Source organism: Nanorana parkeri, unplaced genomic scaffold, assembly GCF_000935625.1.
Source record: "Nanorana parkeri isolate BGI_ZX_2015 unplaced genomic scaffold, ASM93562v1 scaffold945, whole genome shotgun sequence".
In the NCBI taxonomy this organism is placed as follows: Eukaryota; Metazoa; Chordata; class Amphibia; order Anura; family Dicroglossidae; genus Nanorana; species Nanorana parkeri.
Window position 1 is genome coordinate 102,891 of NW_017307213.1, and position 20,473 is coordinate 123,363.

The following is a 20,473-nucleotide window of genomic DNA, read 5'->3' on the forward strand; positions in this document are numbered from 1 at the left end:
GTGGGCAGGGTGTTTTTTTTTTTTTTTTTGTTTTGTTTTTTTTACAGTTCTTGAAGTTCTTCTTTAAGCATTACAGACCAAACAGAGCTAAATATGACTGTGACTCGCTAATACAGGAACTAGGTGTGCAAAGTTTTTATAGTGGTATCACATCTCATAAGTTTTCTTTACTTTGGCAAATAAGAAAAGCTTTTTTTTTTTTCCGTTGCCTTTTTTTTGTGTTATGTTTCTACTCTTCACATTAGGGCCTCGGCCTTCACTAGGAGTTGGGTTTGGAGCACCATTCGGCTCAGCTATGAGTTCTGGTCTACAACCAGCTGGCTTGGGCTCTTCAAGTATTGGAGGTACTTTTTTTCCATTTTCTTAATTCAACATCTTACTAACAGATGCTTGTGTGAAAAAGTGACTTGCAAATTAGAGTTTTGCCCACTTGTTTCATTGTAAGAAGGTTACGCTGAGTAATGTGTTGAACGTCTATCTCCTGAAGGACAGTTTGCTGATCAGCAGGCCCATACGTAACATTTGTGGTGCAGTCAGGCTGAACTCGTATGGCAGCATGTGATAGATATTTCATAGGGTTCTGTAAATCTGATGCTTCATTCAGAGGGGTTGGCGGTTGTGTAGATGTGCACAACCCTGCAAAGCAACAACACCCAGAGGTGGTTCAAAATTGAAATGGTATAAATGCCAAAATGTTGTTTTGTTGTCCTTTTGAATGTTGCTATCAGTTCAAACCACTTGCAGCTTTCCTGCCACATACCTATGCCTCCATTTATTTATTCAGGTGCATAGGATTGTCTAGTCTTTTTAGTTTAGTGGGGTCTGGAGCAGATGTGCATAGCAACCAATCAGTTTCTCTCTTTCATTTTTAAATCTTATCTGAACAAACCGAAGAGAGAAACTGATTGGTTGCTATGGGCAACTGCTCCAGTTTTGATAAATTCCCCTCTATGTTTGGTGTGTGTCCAATCACAAATCGTAGTGATCCCTAGCACCAAAATTCCATCTTCCTTGGGGGTACAAGAACAATGACTTTCCACAGATAGGCAGCACCTTGACAATCGGGGAGTCTGGGAACCTAGCAAACAGGAAACACAAAAACAGTGCGCCTCCCTTGTGTAGAAGTCTTTTCTGATTAGATGATAAAAGCAAGAAATATACTCCCAAAACAGCTGGTATTTGAAAGCCTGTAGTGACAGAGGTTTTCGTCAGCACTGAGAACATCGAAACAACCACAGCGTAGAACATAGTCTGGAGTGCACGTCCTTCTTACTCCATGACAGCCTTGGTTAATGCGTTTCTGGGGCGACACCCCCTTCCTTAGAACCTACCCACCCGGTTACATAGGCTCCACTTCATGGGCTATAGTGTTACAGAACAGCTGTGTTTTACTGCTGCTTCTCATAGTACAAATCTATGAGTCTATAAACCCCTGAAAACAATGCTCACCCTATGTGTCTGATAATTTTAATGGTTATTAACCAGGGAAGCTGAGTGATTGCACACAAACACAGATTGTCTGGTGGCTAATGTAGTAGTACAGTATTGTACCATGTTAGCCATCAATGTAATGCACAAAGTTTGGAGTTTAACTGATAATATTTGCTAACCATAGCTAACCTGAGCAATCAGGGAGGCAAATTCTCAGAATAAATATATATATTTTATGCGTATTTTAGAGGAAATTTCAGAACTGTGTAAAGCCTTTAGAAGGGATCTAAGGCAGTGTTTCTCAACTTTTTTTTTAAAGTCCTGGTACCCTCTGAGGTCTTGTTCACACGATGTCCGGAGCAGATCTGCAGACGCGGTGCTATGCGTTTTTGACGCGTTTTGCGTTTCCAGACCGGACAAAATGTGACATGCAATATTTTCTGTGACTGGAACGGACTGTGCATGTGAGAACTGTAGCCCATAAAACACATTGGGATGCATTTTGGGTGCATGAGCGCACGGATCTAGTCAGGACAGAATCCGGACGTCGTGTGAACAAGCCCTAAAAGTATGGAAAAGCTTGAGGCACCACACTCCATCAGAGTCCCTTTTCTCCTCACAGGCCCCTTCACTTTAGAAGCCCCCCTTTTACATCAGTCTCCAGTCCCCCCTTCATATCAGTGTCCCACCATCCTATCAGGAGCCGCAGCAACATGGCAGCGAGCAGGAGGCAGACCAGGCCTGCACACAGGCAAACTTCTATCCTTTTCTGAATAGCCCCCACGGATTAGCATCATTCGTTTACATGATGCTAGTGGCTGGCAAAGGCACCCCAGGGTTGCCACTGCACCCTGGTTGAGAAAGGCTGATCTAAGGTATACTGAAAGCTTGCATCTTTAATAATTTGTTAGCCAATTAAGGTTATCACTTAAGCAAGGGCTGGACAACCCCAGAATACAGAGGACCGGTCCTGTCAGGTCTTCTCGAGAATTTCTTTATTATTATTAAGTGTATACTTTAAAGAATGTACTTTCTAAAAGTAAACCATACTTTTACCTTTTAAAGCTGAAGTCCATTCCTGTCTGCAAAGTGTTCTCAATTATAAAGTATTGTTCTACAATTTATTTTCTCGATTTTGTACAATTTCTTTCTTTTTCTGTTTACATGGCTTCACTTTTCTGGCCTCGCCAACTTTTTAAAATTTGCATGTCATGTTTGCTTGGCCCGCTAGAACAAAAAAAAAGGCTGCTGCACTTGTCCTAACCTGATGATATCTGCTTATCGTGCTTTTTTGTTTATGCAAAAGCTCCATCCTCAAACCAGTAAAATAGGGTAAAGCTGTGGATCCATACATAGCTACAGAATAAGAATGTAAGAACATTTCCAAATTAGGCATATATTTAATTCTGATGTGTAAAGTAGATCTTAAGTCAAAACCTTTTATATGTGAGTAGGGAATGGCTAAAACACCTGGCAGGATATCCTATTTATATAGGGGGATCACCCTTCACTTTGTGTACTGTAGACACAACAGGAAGTTAAAGGAAGTCCAAAATGAGGGGAAGGCTCTTTTAGACCTTTTGTTAGCAGAACAAATGTCCCCATTTGAAGATTCCCCTCTATTCCTATTCTGGTGATGGCTACGTTTCAGATTTTCCCTCCCTTTTTTAATTGTGGTGACAGTGTACAATGGGAAAAATGGAGTAAATCTTTGACCATGACAGAGAGCAGTAAAAACCTATTTATGTATGAGATGCACAAGAAACACTTAAGGCATCAACCACAAAAAGTTTTACAGCAATGCAAAAAACTTTTATGTTAATATCAAACACTTTATTTCTATAGCCTTCAACCTTTTTAAAAAACATTTCAAGTAGGGGAAGGGCCGCGCTTTCTAAAGCTCCCATATATGTTTTCATGTGTAAAGGTAGTTTGTCATCAATGATGTCCATCCATCATTAGCATGTCCCCAGCTATTTATCAAGGTAATTGTGTTAAGCTGGCCATACACTATTTTTTTTCGTTCAACTCAGGCTGAGCAAGAAAAAATAAAACTGATTACCCCATCAATGCTTATGAGTGTTGGCGGGTGAACCCCTCGCTGTTTGGTATTCTAACAGGCCACCGGCAGATTGGCCACAAGCACCGCTCGTTCAAAGATTTTCAAACTGGCTCCTTTAATCATCTGATTGAGGGATGCCGGCCAGCGGCATCCACTGTGCGAATTCGCGTAGTGTATGGCCAGCTTAAGAATAGCTTTGCTTTTCAGCAAATCGCAGCATTTCACAGCACTGTGGTGCTCCATTCACATAACTTTTTGGTTTCCAGGCACTGGATCCTTCGCACAATCATGCGGAGAACCTCTGTGACTTGTAAAATGAGCCATTCTATGTTACATACCTAGATAAATATCTAGTATCCTTTTGTATCTACAGAATACCTGTGGTGCTCATTAGATCTATCGCGATCTACCAGTCGATCGCAAAGCGAACACTGGTAGATCGCGATGTCCTCTCCTCCCGCCGTGGGGCTTCTCCTCTGGATCCCCGCTGCTCTCCCCCATCTATATGCAGCGGGGATCCGAGGAGAAGTGAAGGAAGCGCTGCAGCCGGCTGGAGGACGGAGCCGCTATCACAGCAGCATAGTCGAGCAGTGAGGAGAGAGACGCTCGGCCAGGATCTGACAGCCAGCGGCTCTCTCTCTCTCTCTCCGCTCGACCATGCTGCTGTGACAGTGGCTCCCTCCACCGCTCCCCCTGCAGCTGAAGTGCTTCCTTCACTTCTCAGCTGATTCCCTGCTGCCTCTGCCTGGGAGAGCAGCGGGGATCCAGAGGAGAAGCTGCAGGGTGAGCCCTGTGTGCATGGCCGAGCGGAGGAGGATCGGTACATATCAGCGATATGTACCAATCCTCTGTGCGGGACAAACACTGGAGCGATCAGCTGATCACTCCAGTGTTTGTAAATATGTATCCCCAGTTATGAATGAACAAGAAGTGCTTTACATTTCCTGTTCATTCATGAGTTTCTCAATGGGGAGTAGCACTCTGTACGGAGGCTCCTCCCCATTCAGAAACTGGTGATGATACTAAATATTTTCTGAATGAATGGGAAGCCTCTGTGTGACTTTGTGCCCTCAATTTCTTTTTCTAATTTAAAAGTGAAATATCAGGGGTCTTTTTAGACCCCTAATATTTCCCCAAAACCCCCCCAACAGTAAAAAAAAAATATATAAAAATAAAAAAACTAAAATTAAAAAATAGTTTTTAAAAAATCCTGGAGGCGGGGCGCTGGGTGATGTCACACGCCTGTTTGGGGGGGCACCAGCTGTAGAGCAGAGCCGTAGCTAGCTAGTGGATCGTGCACCGGGTTAGGAGAATGATCCTGAAAGTGGGAGGGCAGAAAAAGGGTCAGATGGAGAGGAGGCGGTGGGGTGTAGATGAGGTAAAATATACCTAGATCCATGGGGACCATCCCTTTTACTTCTTATAGTTCTGTCCCCATCTTCAAATGATCATAGCACTATCCCCATCACCCACTTAAAAATCTCCTTTTCTCACCTTCTCTGTCCTTATCACCCTATGTCCCCATACTCTGTTCCCATCGCCTCTTAAATATCCATTTTACTCCCCTGCACTGACCTATTACTCAATGTCCCCATGCTCTGTCCCCATCACCCCCTTAAAATCCCTTTTACTCCTCTGCTCTGTCTCTATCACCCTGTAAACAGTTCTAATATCATTAATTTAATTGTTATTTATTTACTTTCCTCAAAATAACCTCGAGTGGGGAGGGGGCACAATTTTCTGTTCTTGCATTGGGCGCAAAAGGAGCTGGCTACGGCTCTGCTCCCGCAGTGCTTGTGTGGCTGCCGCCTGAATGTGTTAGACGCTGCAGACGGAAAGGGGCAGGACACCTCTCCCTGTGTGCAACGTCGGCCACACGAGCACCCGGGGCTGACAGGACGCTGGCGCCTCTAGAACGCACTGGAATGCAAGCCGGCCGACTCCCTGCGTTCAAGGGCGGGAGGGGTCGCCCGCACCCGGAACGCGAGCACATTGGTGCCTGCAAAAATAGTGCTTGCAGCATTTTTGCAGTTCGCACTGGACCGGAACGCAGGCACTAATGTGCCTGTGTTCCTGGTGCGGGCGATCGCACTGTGGGTGAGGGGCGTGGCTGCGGTGCCATTGACTTGAATGCACCGCCTTGCCCCCTCCTGCCCCTGAATGCAGGTATTTTCTGCGGCGCAGCAAACAATGTTTTCTAAAAAAGAAGGGAACATGCAAGGGCTTATTATCCTCTACTGCTGCAAATGTATAAATAGTGAGATCTGGTGACGGGGTCTTTTTACAATATGGTTGGTATGTTTACCTGAAATGTTATTTTTATGCTGGGTTTGTTACATGCTCTCCAAGTTTATAGCAGGCTTTTAGTGGGGTTGTCTGGTGGATGGGCAGGGGAAGTGATGAGAGAAAGCTTAGCATGGTAGTCACTAAATGGTGATACTTGTTAGTAGGCTAAAAACAGACACGAGGTGGGGCAATGATATAATAGGCCTAGCTATCGATTCTGAAGGATGTTATCACACATTATAGTTACAGCCTTATGATATAGCAAGGGAGTATGGATTACAAGAGAAATTGCATTACTCTTCAGACGTTTTCTACAAGCATGCTTTGTTTAAGCCGGTGATAGTTAACCTTTTTATTCCATCAATTTGATGGAAAATACATTAAGCTACATTATTTTTCCCTGCGAACTGTAGCCCTTGCTAGAAAGCACTTAGCCAAAATGAAATAAAGAACTGGCACTTTTTGATGTGTAACATTTTGTCTTACCAATGGCTTACTTGTCTTCCTTTTCCACAACCTATTTGTTGCTGTTGGCTTGCTGTATTGCCCTACTTTCATATGAAAGATCTTGTCGGAACATTCGGTATTGCCATCAGAGACTTTGACGAATGTAATTTTGAAATTTCGTTTTTTATTTTAACATTTATTTTTGGAATAAGTGGCGTTTACCAAACGAAAACCACTTTCACTGTTAGAATTTTAGAGAGACACTTCCCATTCTGTTCCTTCATGTTTTCTTTTCTCTTGTATGGTTTTATTTTTCTCCGTCACTACAGGAGAATGAAGGTCACATATGGAGGCCAAAATTTCCATCTGTTATTCAAAATGATCTTCCCAGTCTGTTTCCAGCCTAACTGTTGCTGGACATCTTCAGGCTCAGAAATTTACATTAAAGGACAATTTTCTGGTGGCATTCACCTTGTACCAGTTTGACACTGTCATGTTAGGCTTAAGATTTTATCTGTTCTCTATAGCATGCGGATTATGCATAGGGGCTCTTGGATTGGTCTAATTTCTTTTAGACACAATTTTATTACTAGATGTTTAAGATATACTCCTCCCAATACTTAAAGCATTAGTGTATTTCTGTGACCCAAAGGAATAGTAAAGCCAAAAATATAGGTTTAGCTTGACTCTCTTAAAAAGTGACACTTTTTGAATTAAAGGACAAGTTCACCCCAACCCGAGTGCAATGTAAAAGTCTTGCCCATTCTGGCAATTTTTATTATATAGCTCTTCGTGTACACAAACCACAGCCCCATTCTGTCCCAATGGTGAGCCATATTCCAGCTGCCGTATGGAATATGGCTTATCCAAAGGAATGAATGGGGAAGAAGGGCTGTACGGCGTTGGGCAGAGTCGTACCGTGAGCATTTGTAGAATGGGAAGGCAGGCAAGTAATTTACACAGCACTTGGGGAGGTAGGTATTAAAAGACTAGTTTCCTAAAGTCATCTTTAGGTATGTAACACTTGTACATCAGAAGTTTTTGGGGAAAAAAATGTATGCATTTCTATATTTTTGCATGTATTATGCATGTAACATATAGTCCTGCAAGGCATCTAACCACCATAGGCTTTTTGCTCCCAATCTGCTCAAATTTAACAGCACTGCCTACTACTGTGAGGCAATATGCCCCAGATTGTGGAATTCCTCTGTGACCATCTGCTGTATGAATATTTCCTTAAAGCTGAAGCTTAATCTGCTTATAATCTACCTTTCCTGGTTCCTCCTGAATCCCCTCAACAACATGCTAATGAATTTTTAAATCTATCCTTTCCATTTTCATTACATAATAAATTTTAGGCCCAGTGATGCCATAACCAGGTCTGTGCTTCTCGATTCAATACAAGCAGATCATGGCTGATGGGAAGGGGAGTAAGGGAGCTGTAGATAGCTTCCTGAAAATGTCACAGCACACTGCATCAGTACTCCTCAAGAGCACTCAGCCCTGATGAAGGCATACCTAGGAAGACTGCATTTGCATGCCGACCACCCTTGGTAATGCCAACATATAATGCTGAGCCTTCAAGATTTAAAGAACTGAAATCTAATGAATGAAAGGGGCAAGCCAGGGACAGTAAAGCTGGGAAAGAAATGGCTAGATTATTCTGAACGTCCTCCAGCCGGGAAATGAGGCTGGCTCTATCTGGCTTGCTGCAGCTTCTAATGCTTGCTGTGAGATTAGCATTTTCTGTACAGGAGAAATAGACTGTACAAGTATGTAATGCTGGAGTTCAGCTTTAATTGTACTCGACAGTGTTCCAAACCTTTTTTTTTTACTTTTAGATATAGTGTGGAAGGTTGGGACTTCTGCCATATATTTGTCATTGTGTGATTGGTTATAAGAAAAACAGTGCAACTGCTGCTTTCCTTGGTCCACTGAATTGTCATATTTTTACTTGTGTGTCTCCTGTGTGGGCTAAACATGTTATTGGGGACATTTTTTTTAAACTGGTTTCTAATGAAAACCGGAAAAAAATGTTGGTAGCGGCTCCTTCACCCCTGAAGGAGCCGCCAAAGTAACCCACTTCCTTTCAAGTGAACTGCCTTCAGGCAGCTTCATGAGCACTTTTGGACCCTGGAAGCATAAGGCACTCTGTTTTGCAAATTTTACCACTCTTATTGGCAGTTCCACCTTTCTCCTGATTGCTGATATATTCAACGTTATTAAGCCACCCAAGCAGGGTATTCAAACTATGACAGTATTGGGTATATGCCTGTAACCTAATTAAATATCCATTGGCCAGGAAAAATTGTTCTCATTTATGTTAGGAGGTGTTTTACTTTCAACGAGAGCTTAAAGAAAAACTGAAATTTCAGAAGGCTTATCTCTCCCATGGCTGCCTGATTTTTCAGATGACCAAAAGCTACAATTACATTATTTTTCCAAGATGCTCCAGTCATATAATTCTGCTTTGCTTTGAAATCTTAATTTAACCTCCCTGGCGGTATTCAGAGTGTGGCTCGGGGGTTAATCTTCAGTACCAAGAGCGGTAACCCCCGAGCCACACTCTGGATTGTGCAAAAGTGTCACTTACCTTGTCCCTGCGAGCCCGCGGTGTCCTCTGCTGTGTGCCCCCGGCCGATGCCGGCATTCGGCTTTCAGTTTAGTTTTCGGGCGTCACAGCGGGGGCGGAGCCGGCGGGAAATTCAAAAGTGAAAACATGACATTTACACAGAATACACACAATACAATGTAATCTGCTATAATTACATATATTTATCAAACTATTTCATTTCAATTTTGTCCCTAGAGCTTTGTCTAGTGACCTGCCTGCACTTTTACTGTTCTCTATTGACTGTGGTACGGATCAGGCAGCGCCCCCAGAATTCCCATTTACTGGACCATTTTTTAAATTATATTTTATAATTTTTTGTAATTATTTATAAATGTATTAGATTATAATTTCGTGTTTCAAACTTTATCATACCCGGGATGTCTACTGGACTCTTGTTTGGACAGATTTAGTGAGTTATTCCGAAGATTTACTAAGAATTACAGGCCTACAATATAAAACAAATTGCCATGAAAAACAATGTATCGCTTTGGCATGCTAAAATCCTGCATAAGCATACTGCCAGGGAGGTTAAGGCAGTACTAGACTTTGTGAGCTTTCATGTGGCAAAGCTCATTGTTGTAGAATGTTTGGCTTCTAATAGTCTATGTAATCTGCTTATGTAATCTGCTTCTGTATTCTGAGGTGTTTCACCTTTAACTGTATTTGTGCTATATGCTTTGTTACATGTGTTTTTATCTAATGCTGTCCCACTAGGATTTGGAAGTAGCTCGGCTTTCGGAAGCAACACGTCTGGCACTAACTCTTTTGGCTTTGGAACTGCAAATAAACCATCAGGAAGCCTCAGTGCAGGTTTGTATTTCAACTAAACAGCTTGTTTGTATAAAAATAAACATGATGGACCTAATTTCTTCATTGTCCAAGGGACACAGGAATTCAGAAACTCTAATTATACTGCCACCTACAGGTGCTTGGGACACGAGCTAACAGAAAAAATGTAAGCCAGCCCCTGCATAACCCTTCTTCGCAGCATGCCTCTTTTTTGTTTTTTTTGCTAGTGTCTTAGTATGGTGGACCGCTTTTCTTCAGGTCTGCTAAAAAAAAGTTTAATTGTGGTAGCCTTACTTATGGGGTTTTTTTTTTTTCTCTTTGGTAACTTCAATCAAGATTCCTTGTTACTGCTGCTTGAGCTGCTCTTTACATAGCAGCTATCTGAACTTGCAGCTTTTTAGCATTAGCTTTAGAGGCCATATCTAGATCTTTTGGACTGGACATAACTCCCAATCAAACTGTGGGATTCCTAGAAGTGTAGGCTGCATGTACATTTTGTGCTACTGCATTCAGTAGTTTGGCTTCCTATGCCTTTCTGGGCTCCCACCACTCTGCGACCCCCTGTTCCTGTGTATATGGGATCTTGGTGTGATCTCCACTCTGAGGATACTTCTGAGGATACTCCCTTGTTCAGGAGAATGGTACATACTTGGATGTTGTTGAAGCCTTTTGAAGTGTTTGTTTGGTACTCCTCACCATTCCCCCTCTCCAAAAGCACCCCCTCAGTTACAGGTCAGTCAGGACCAGTTCGTTCTGATTCCTTTCTTAACAAGGACTTGTCCCATCAGTGTTCTTCAGGAGGCATCTGTAACTTCTAATAGTTTTGGACCTTTTTGTCCATTCTAGTGTCTTTTACCTGGCATCCTCACTGTGGAATGCTTAGACTAATTTCCTTTAAAGCGGGTCAACTTTCTATACCTTTGCAGTCAGAACTATTTTGAGGAACCTAACGCTTGCATGCTTCGACCCAGTGAGGCCTTGCAGGTGTCTAGCATTGGCAGCTATCAGTCACTAACAAGTGAGACTGTCCAACTCAAATCCTCACTAAACAAATCTACACCCTGTGGGTCAATGGACCCTTCCCTATGTGTCGGGAATGGTTCCTATGTGTTCCCCTTTCCTCCCCTTCAGGGGCTTATGAGGTTTTGAGGGAATGTCCTAATATTTTCTCCTACTTTGGTTAACTCTCGCTCTCCTTCAGCTGCACCCTCTGTATCTGGGAGCCTGGACTTGAGGCAAGATTTCTGCATGGTCTTTATCAGGGGTAACCAAACTCCGGCCCTCCAGCTGTGGGGAAACTACAAATTCCATGATGCATCTCTCTCTGGGAGTCATGTCTGTGGCTGTGAGAATCTTGCAATGCCTCATGGGATTTGTAGTTCCACCACAGCTGGAGGGCCGGAGTTTGGTTACCCCTGGTCTTTATGAACCAAGAAGTCTCTGGCATGACAATCTGGGAGTGGTCTCTCTTTCCCCCCTTCTTTCCAAGGGGACTCCCATTGCAAGGGTTTCTGCTTAACTGGGGCTTCAACCTGGTTCCCCAGAGCAGTTGGTTTTTGTATAGACTCCTCCTATAGAGATTTTCCCATTTGATGGGGTGAGTGTCCTGGTCACTACATCGCAGAGTGCTGCTTTCAACCGCACAGTCTCCCTCAGAGATGTGGCATTACTATCTCTAACTTTCCTCAACAGGAGAAAGATTTGCGCACTTGGCGGCACCTCATCTCCTGCTGGAATCCTATTACAGGTAATCCCTTCTGAGAATTAAGTATGTCCAGAAGCCTTTGTGGACCTGATCACACAGGGCTAGGTTCTCCTTGTGTGGCTAATCTGCAGCCTTGGGAGAAAGTTCCTCTAAGGAACCCATGCTTGATTCTATGCTCTTAGCTGTCTGGCTAAGGTCCCTGGTTACATGGCTGTGCACAATTCTCTGGAGCGTCAAGGATCATCTTCGAAGGTGGCGTCTCTGGGGCTTAAGAGAAGAACTCTATAAGACATGTACTGGTTAGGCAGGTCATGTAGAGTTTTTCTGTCAGGTTCCACCACCTTATAGTTTTTAGTGAATGGGTTTTTCACTTTTTTTCTGCTTAAGCGCTCCAGTCTAGGGCTGTTGTATACCTTTTGTCCCTAACATTGTTGAAGTGCTTTTCAAACACCCTGCCTTACTGTGGATCAGTTGTTTCGTGTGGGATTTTTCCCATGTTTTCCTCTGGGACCAGTTTGCCTTATTTTGTTGACCATTTCACATTGTTGGTCTTTGTTCCTTCAGAGGTAAACTGTTCTAGGGCAGCAACAACCAATCAATATAATCGATAATTCGAATCGTTGTCAACAATACTCTATCAATGTAGTTGATTGTGCCCCTGCTGCACAACCATTTCTTTCTGTTCCCCCCGCTGCACAGCCGATTGCACCCACCCACTGCCTGCTGTCAATCAGTAGAGGAGGACCTGAAGGAGAGCTTTTGACAGCAGCAATGGGCGAGTGCAATAGCCAGCCTGCTATTACAATTTAAAATAACAGGCTGGCTGTTGCTCCCAGCCCCTGCCTGCTGTGTTGACATTCAGCTGTCATTCCCAGTGAAATTTAAAAGGTGACACTAGAGAACCTGTGACCTCCATTGTGCCATTACATGGGTGGCTTGTGAGCTCCACCATGTGATTGCAATGAGGTAAAAAATAAAGTTAAATACAATTTGGAAATAGCCACCCAAAAATGTAAAGTCCCCCAACCCTGCGAAGCAAGTTGGGTGCACCTACGTAGAAAAAAAGACGATTGAGCTACACATGTCGGGTATCGCCGCGTGCGCCGGAGTGAGAGCAATAGTTCTTGGACCAATATTCATAGCTAACTCTAAACTGAGCAGGCTTTTATTAAAATAAAATAAGGCAAGCATTTTTTGTTTCGGCCTGAAAATTCTGCTCTGGGATTTGTGTTGTGGTGCCGTTAATTTCAATGGTATCCCAAACACCCCTCCAACCCGCAGTGTGATCACCTGCACTGGAATGCGCGGTACTGCAATGCTGTGCATTCCAGTGCGGTGCGAGTGCAAAAAATGTGCATGCAGTTTTATTAAGTAAAATTTGTAGCACTGCATTTGTGTAATTTTATTTTACATTAAAAGATAGATTTATGAAGATAATCGTTAGCTGCAGCCCTAAACTGTTCCACTATTTTGGTGGTGTTTAAATTACAGCCCCCTGCTGGTGACTGGAGTCTTTCCCTTTTTGGCGGTTTTCTCTGCTGGTCCGGGTATTAGTCTTTCTGTAGTTGGCAGGTTCCCGTCTTGCAAGGCACTTCACCTCATCTGTTTCAGCTTCAGTCATTGGTCATCCTCATTTGTCCTGGTTTACAGATGGTTCCTAGTCCCCTAGTTGATTTCTCAGTGGCTATTGCCCTCCTCTCAGCTGGACTGCTTTTGGACTTTTCTGAATTCCTGTGTCAATCAATGGATGATGGAAAAATCTGATCTGTACTTGCCATAAATCTTTTCTTAGTGTTGATTTATAGGATACAGGACAAAGAACAACCAGGCGCCTTCCCTGGTGCAGATAAACCTTTTATTGATTAAAATAGTATACAGAAATATACTCCCAAATGAAGCGGTGATCAGAAACCTCAAATGGACTAGGAATCCTTAATGACCTTGCTGCTGTAGATGTACAAAGGAGAGATCATGGAGACACTCAGGGAACGCCTGTTCTCCTCACAGAGTCCCAATGCCTCTAGCTATCTCTGAGGAAGGGGGCGTGTCCCCGAAAACGCGTTCAGCAGTGGCAGTGGGACTCTGTGAGGAGAACAGAGTTCCCTGAGTGTCTCCATGATCTCTCCTTTGTACATCTACAGCAGCAAGTTAATTACGGACAACCAGTACATTTGATGTTTCTAATCACTGCTTCATTTGTGAGCATATTTCCTAATACTAGTTTAATCAATAAAAGGTTTATCTGCACCAGGAAAGACGCCTGGTTGTTTTTGTTTTTTTTTATGCAGCCCACTGGATCTGCTGACTGAAATGGGGCAGTGTCTACTGGAGTGAGTGAAGTATTCCTGGCTTTAGGAAGGTTCTTTCTGGCACTGATTGGTGTGCTTTTGCACCTCTGATTTTTGCTGACCCAGTGTATTGCCTTCTCACAAAACTAAGGCATGCTGGGTAGAGGAGGGGTTATACAGGAGCTGGCTTATCATTTTTTTTTTTTTTGCCAAATTTTGAACCAACTTTATTGAAAAATATGGAAAATACAGTGTATCAGCAACAGCGCTGCAGAGCGCAGAACGCTTTTTGGCAGTGTCCCATCCTCATGTAGGTGGCAGTATAACCCAACAGTTTCTGAATTCCTGTGTCCCTCAAAGGACTAGAAGTTTTTTTGGTAAGTAAAAAAACAAACCCTTTTTATTTATTAACAATAGTAACTGTCTGAACACAGGCACCAGATGAGAGAGAGGAAGAATACTGGTGCCTCTGGCTGCTTTGAAAATTTCTAACTTAGAGAACTAGTTACCAGTTGTTATCTATAATATTGTGAATCTCTACTTTTGAGTTGTTAGGGTTGTGCAGCCTTAATGTCCTCTTTCAAGGATTACTTGATATTTTATTATTATAAGAAACTCGTGTTCAGATGTGCCAGTCTGTTAGGCCAACCATTTATTCCCACAAAAATACCATTGCATAACTATAAGGTGCTGTCAGGAATGTACAGAGAGTGGCAAAGTATACACATTTTAAGAAAGGAAAAACCATATTCAAATTATAATACTCAATATATACCGATAACAAAAGATGAATACAAGTCACGTTTGACTTCAGCAATTACAAGAAGTGCTCAAAGTAGTTACTATCAGCGTTAAGACCCTTCTGATTTACAGTGAACTACTGCTTGAGCAACATTGACCAAATTGTCCACTTGTCTTCCCTTGTGCACATCACACACAGTACCGTGCGCCCCAAACTTATCACGAATGCGTGCAATTGTTAGGTGTGTTGAAGGTTCTTTTGCATACTCATGCCTCCATTGTCATACTTCCACAACGTTCTCAATTTTCAAATACCACTTCAAAATGGTCTTGCGCTCCTCTGCGAACCGTGCTTCTGCCATTTTCTTTGACTGTCCTGCCTGTCACATGGAGACGCTAGCATTCATTTGATCAATGCCGTCTATTGAGCAAACATCATACTACACATTGCTACCGTAATTCAACTCAACTTTCCGAAAGTAATAACCTCTCAAAATGTGTATACATTTTTGTGGCACCCCCTGTATTTATAGGTATGTGTGGAAAAGTATTCAGACCCCCTTCACTGTTTTCAATTTTGTTATGTTGCAGCCTGATACAGTTGTTTTTAAATTATTTTTCTTCTTCTAATCTACACTCCGTACCCCATAATGACAAAGCGAAAACTTTATAAATGTCGGTGAATTTATTAAAAAGAAAAAACAAACATCACGGATATTTAAGTATTCAGACCCTTTACACCTTTGGGAGCAATTACAGCCTCGGCACTTTTTGGGTATGACGCGACAAGCCTTGTACACTTGGACTGGGGAATTTTCTGCCATTCTTTGCAAATCCTCTCAAGCTCAGGCAGGTTGGATGGGGACCGTCGGACAGCCTTTTTCAAGTCTCTCCAGAGATATTCAATAGTGTTCAAGTCAGGGTTCTGACATTCACAGAGTTGTCCCTAAGCCACTCCTGTGTTGTCTTGGCTGTGTGCTTAGGATTATTGTCATGTTGGAAGGTGAACCTTCGGCTCAGTCTGAGGTCCTGAGTGCTGTGGAACAGGTTTTCATTGAAGATATCTCCTGTTCTTTGCTCCCATCTCCACACATGATCTCTGGAGCTCAGAGTTACCATCGGGTTCTTGGTAATCTCTCTTACTAAAGCCTGATTGCTCAGTTTGCCTGGGCGACCAACTCTTGGAAGAGTCCTGGTTGTGCCAAACTTGTGCCATTTCAGAATTATGGAGGCCACTGTGCTCTTGGGAACCTTCAGTGCAGCAAACATTTTTTTGTAGCCTTCCCCAGATCTGTGCCTTGCAATAATCCTGTCTCTAAGCTCTGCAAGCAGTTCCTTTTTGGACCTCATGGCTTTTGCTCTGATACAGTATGCATTGTCAGCTGTGAGGCTTTCTATAGGGAGGTGTGCGCCTTTCCAAATCATGTCCAATCAATTTAATTTGGCTGCAACATAACATTGTAAAATGTGAAGGGGTCTGAATACTTTCTGAATGCACATGCATGCGTATACATACATACATACATACATACATACCTACCTACCTTTTGTTAACAATTTTCCCACCTCCCATAGCATCCACAGTGTGCTAGCTGCTAGTCAGGAGTTCAGGCAGGACATAGGTCAGCCTTCTTTGGGGGCTTTACATCCTGACATTGGGGTAACAATTTTGCTTTGACCCAACTTCACCCCTACATGGCACGATACTCCCCTATTGTGCTCACATTCTGTAAATAGTCTAAGCTTCAGATACATTTTATGTGTGACTTATGACTTTTATTGAAAGGGGGATTTTTTTTTTTTTTCCTATTTCATTTTATATATTTAGGCTAAAACAACCTTTTCAAGATCATCTTTCGAGAGAGATGGGATTCTTTTGCCTAAAGATCTATGTTCACTTCATAGCACGCTACTGAATGTTACGATGCTATCTGCAATACAATATTAAAACTTTGTTTTTCTCAGTTCAACCTTGCCTCTGCCTTTTATCTTTTTTGACTAAACTTAGACTTTCTGCTTTTGCCATTCTTATGGTCCGTTATGTACATTTTAGATTAAATGCAACCTTAAAACCGAACTCCAGGCAAGCAGCTGAATCCGCATTTAAAGCACATATACAGTAATTGTTTTAAGTGCCAATGGATTTGTAATTTTCCCCAGCCACTCTTGGGATTTACAGCCTTGACATGCTGCAATCCTAGTTTGATGAACACATTCCCTATCTACATATGTGAATACAGCCAAGTCTGATTGGCTCAGAGTATTGACCATATCTCTCCTAGTCTGAATGCTGATGCACAGGGGTTTAGAGGATGTTATAAAGACGCATTGAGCTACACGCACTAGATGAATGTAAAAATTGATTTTAGGATAATTTCAATTAATTGCATTGTAATGGTATTTTTTCATATCTGCCAGGAGTTCGGCTTTAAAGCCATTTTTAATATGTTATAAACCAAACTCTGTCATTAGGATAATGTATATTGTGGGTCATGTTTCCCTCAAAAAGCTTTTCAGAGTTATTTGTATTTTATATGATCACAAAAGTCATATGAGGTATATTCCAGCAACAGCCAAAATTTACCAGTTTACTTCAGGAATTAAGTCTAAACTGACGTGAAAAAGGTTTCTAAAGGGTTTGATGTCTGTGCCATGTATTCCATTTATAAAAGTGATCACTGATCTGTAATTAACTAAAGCCTAAGCCAGTTTAATTTCCTTTTAATGCCATGCGTGTACTTTGCTTGTCTCCTTAACTTTTTACCATTTAAGATTTAAAGTGAACCTGCCACTTAAATAAGTGTAACTGGAAATCTGTCATGCAAATCCCATTTTTCATCAACACTATCAGGTACTTGGCAGGGCCACACAGTGCCTCACTTGCATTTATACTGGGCACGAAAGTGATTTATAAGGATAAAGACGAATCATAGTTATAACCAGCTGTTTCCCAGGTCTATCAGCCTAGGGTGAAACTGTATTTAAGTGAGGGGTTCACTTTAAATAACTTTTTGCTGTCCTGTGATGTTTTGTCACTTGTGCAACTCACACCAGTTATTGTAGCCATTCCACAATCCAGATATGTGGAGGTGAATGTATAATGTCTTGGCTAGGATAGAGTTATTTAAATGGAAACCCTTTCTCACTTAAATTAATGGTTTCAAATTTATTTTATCCCCTTAAGGATTTGGCACTTCATCTACATCTGGATTTAACTTCAGCAGTCCCGGCATCACTGCATCAGCTGGCTTAACCTTCGGAGTATCTAACCCCTCATCTACCAATTTTGGGACCGGATCACAGCTGCTACAGCTTAAGAAGCCCCCAGTTGGAAACAAGAGAGGGAAAAGATAGACATTTTAGAGAGCGAGAGAGGGAAAGAAATCTAGTTAGTACATTTGAAGATCTATTTTTCTAAACCTGTGCTTTAATTGTTCCCTAAGAGATTTATAAAGTTTTTGATATTTTTTTTTTTCCCCCCTCCAATATTTTCATGTCTGAAAGCCACTGATGTGTTTGCACCCAATATCGTACTATATAATAGAATCTTCTTTTGGAGTCGTGACAACAGCGCACTGAGCTCTGCGTTAAGATTTCACAACTGTCTTTTTAATAGCTTGTCGGGCTATTGCACATACTGTATGAGTTTAAGTGGTTTCATCATTGAGTGTTACCAGTGAAGTTTTGCGTAATTTCTGCCAGGTCTTTTTATTATATTGATTTGTACAGATGTAGCCATGGTTAGCTGACATTGTGACTGCTAGCTGTGACTTAGTAAATGCTTCAGTGGTTGTGGCTGTGTTCAGTGTACCTGATCATAGAGAGGCCACATTAGACCTCTGTAGGAGACACTGACCTCTATAGTAACTGCAACAATTGGATAACAAAGTGCTCAAAATATTTTTTTTATTCTTGGTAGTGGCAAGTTCTGTTTTTTTTCCATGTTGGGTAACTCAGACGTGGTTTCTCTCCAGTCACAAAGCAACAGTGACCAGTTTAGTTTACTGTTTCAGCTAAGCTGCCCTTGTCAAATACCTAAATCAAGAACAGCAAACGGGGCATTTGTCGTATGCTTTCTAGCAGATTCTCCATAGGTATACCAGGATAACTCATACCAATGACCCTGGCATCCCAGTTACAATTTGCCTGTCATTGCCAGTACAGGAGTGGAAGACTATATCTGTGTTGGGGGGTCCTGGGCAGGACTGAGAATTGATTAAACGCTCCACTCTTCATACAGAAGTTGGCTACTCCCAAAGTAGGACATACAGCTTCAACTGCTTTTCATTATTTCAGAATGTGCAGGACAGTCACAAGTAGAAGATTACACCTTTTTTTTTCCTTTTAATATATTAACCTTAGCAAGGAACCCTGCCATGTACAGTATAGGCAGCTAATGCCAGGCTTCATCTGACCTGCAACACATAATTATAGAATAGCGCACTCTTACAGGAGGCTAAATGATGACCAACTATATCTCCAGTCCGAACAGTCTACTTCTGGCATGTTATGCTCTGTCTTGCCTTTAAAGTGACCCTTTCCTTTGCCCATGTAGGGCACATTAGAGTGAGCAGCAACTTTCTTTAGGTGTATTTGTACAGGGCCAGTATACGAAGTCAAAGTCGTCCTGCATAAAATATTGAGTTAGAGCCATGCATTTGAATTGCTTAGTACATATAAAATACAAGTCTTCATGACACCTTAGCTCTGAAAGAAAATGTAGTTCCAAATGGATTCTGTCTTTTGGTTTCTATCCTCTGAACAATATATTTTCCGATAGAGTGGAGTGCATTATACTGTGTTTTGCCGTCCAGACTTCACCGAGCCATTATTTTTATTTAAATACATCACTCCATCTTCAAGCTCCAGAGAGATATTGGAAGTATTTTAAAGAGTGTAGATGACATTCACAAGCCTTGGTCATCATTCTTAAAGCATTCAGCCTGCGGAGGATAAATAAACTTCCTGCATAGGTCCTTTTGGAGGTTCAATGTATATATGCAGTTTGCTGAGACCAAAACCCCATTTCCACATACAGCGGTATGTTTTCTTAATTTTTTGTGGCCATTGCTAGATAGGCAGTTATCCTCCTGTGTTCACCCATTAAGCCTGATACTATGGTCTACCAGTTCATCAAGAACCTGAATGTCCCTGGGTACTGGAACATTGTCTGGCTTCTAATGAACTGATTTGCCACATTATCTTCCTGCCTCAGCTTTGTGCAGTTGATGGCTTATTGCGTATTCTTTTTACCGCTTTGGACTCCGATTCACTTTTAATTGCCTTTTTCTGTTCACAGTTATAGTTGTGTGTATCTTTTTTTGTATTAAACTGGTAAGAGTACCTTTTTTGACTTGCATGTTTTTCACTTTAGTATATGTATATATGCCTGTATATGTCCTTCATTGTGTATATAAATTGGAGTCATATAGCTATCATTTCTGTATCATGTCTGCTTTTCTCACCATTACTTTACTAAATGATCTATTTTAAATGGACAAGCATATTTAATAAGGAAAATAAGAATGTTAGAAGTGCAATAAACCATAGTCACATTTTTTAGCTTCACGCTAAGCTGAGATCTGATGCTTCCAGTTGCAGCACTTTGTACATCACTGCATTAGTTGTAATAAGTCCAGAGGTGATCTGCTACTACATGGCTTCCTTTTATTCAGGGGAACTGTCAGAACTGTGCCTGTTTTAGCACATAAGGGACAGGAAGGAAAGATGTTGGAGTTGCTACAGTTTGAACCTGACCGGGTGCTAAATTTCTTATTGTGCAACCTGCTAGTTGTGACTAATCAGTGCCTTGCTTTTAATAACGGAAGCAGCCTTTCTCAACCAGGGTTTTGCCAGAGGTTGATAGGGGTTCATTGCGCTACAGTATTGGTCTTTCAAATAACTTGCCACTGATCTTTTGGCTATCTGTAAGGGTGGCATTCGTCCACTGTAATGGCTCCCTTCTCCATTGACTCTCCCTTCTCCATTGACTCTCCCTTCTCCATTGACTCTCCCTTCTCCATTGACTCTCCCTTCTCCATTGACTCTCCCTTCTCCATTGACTCTCCCTTCTCCATTGACTCTCCCAATGACTACACCTGTAATGGTGC

At 42.0% G+C, this 20,473-nt stretch overlaps 1 protein-coding gene across 3 annotated transcripts in view; it reads left to right on the forward strand.

Moving 5' to 3' along the window:
• NUP58 (nucleoporin 58) overlaps nt 1–18,054 on the forward strand; it is a 53,622-nt gene extending 35,568 nt beyond the window's left edge. The window contains exons 13-15 of one of the 3 annotated variants that reach the window (XM_018566380.1): nt 246–344; nt 9,555–9,650; nt 17,548–18,054. In XM_018566380.1, coding sequence (XP_018421882.1) covers nt 246–344; nt 9,555–9,650; nt 17,548–17,717 — 365 coding nt within the window. In that variant the 3' untranslated portion in view covers nt 17,718–18,054. Of the gene's footprint in view, nt 1–245; nt 345–9,554; nt 9,651–16,191; nt 16,321–17,547 lie in introns of those variants that run through there. The other 2 variants (XM_018566382.1, XM_018566381.1) reach the window with 2 other exon arrangements.
• Nucleotides 18,055–20,473: the final 2,419 nt, after the last annotated feature.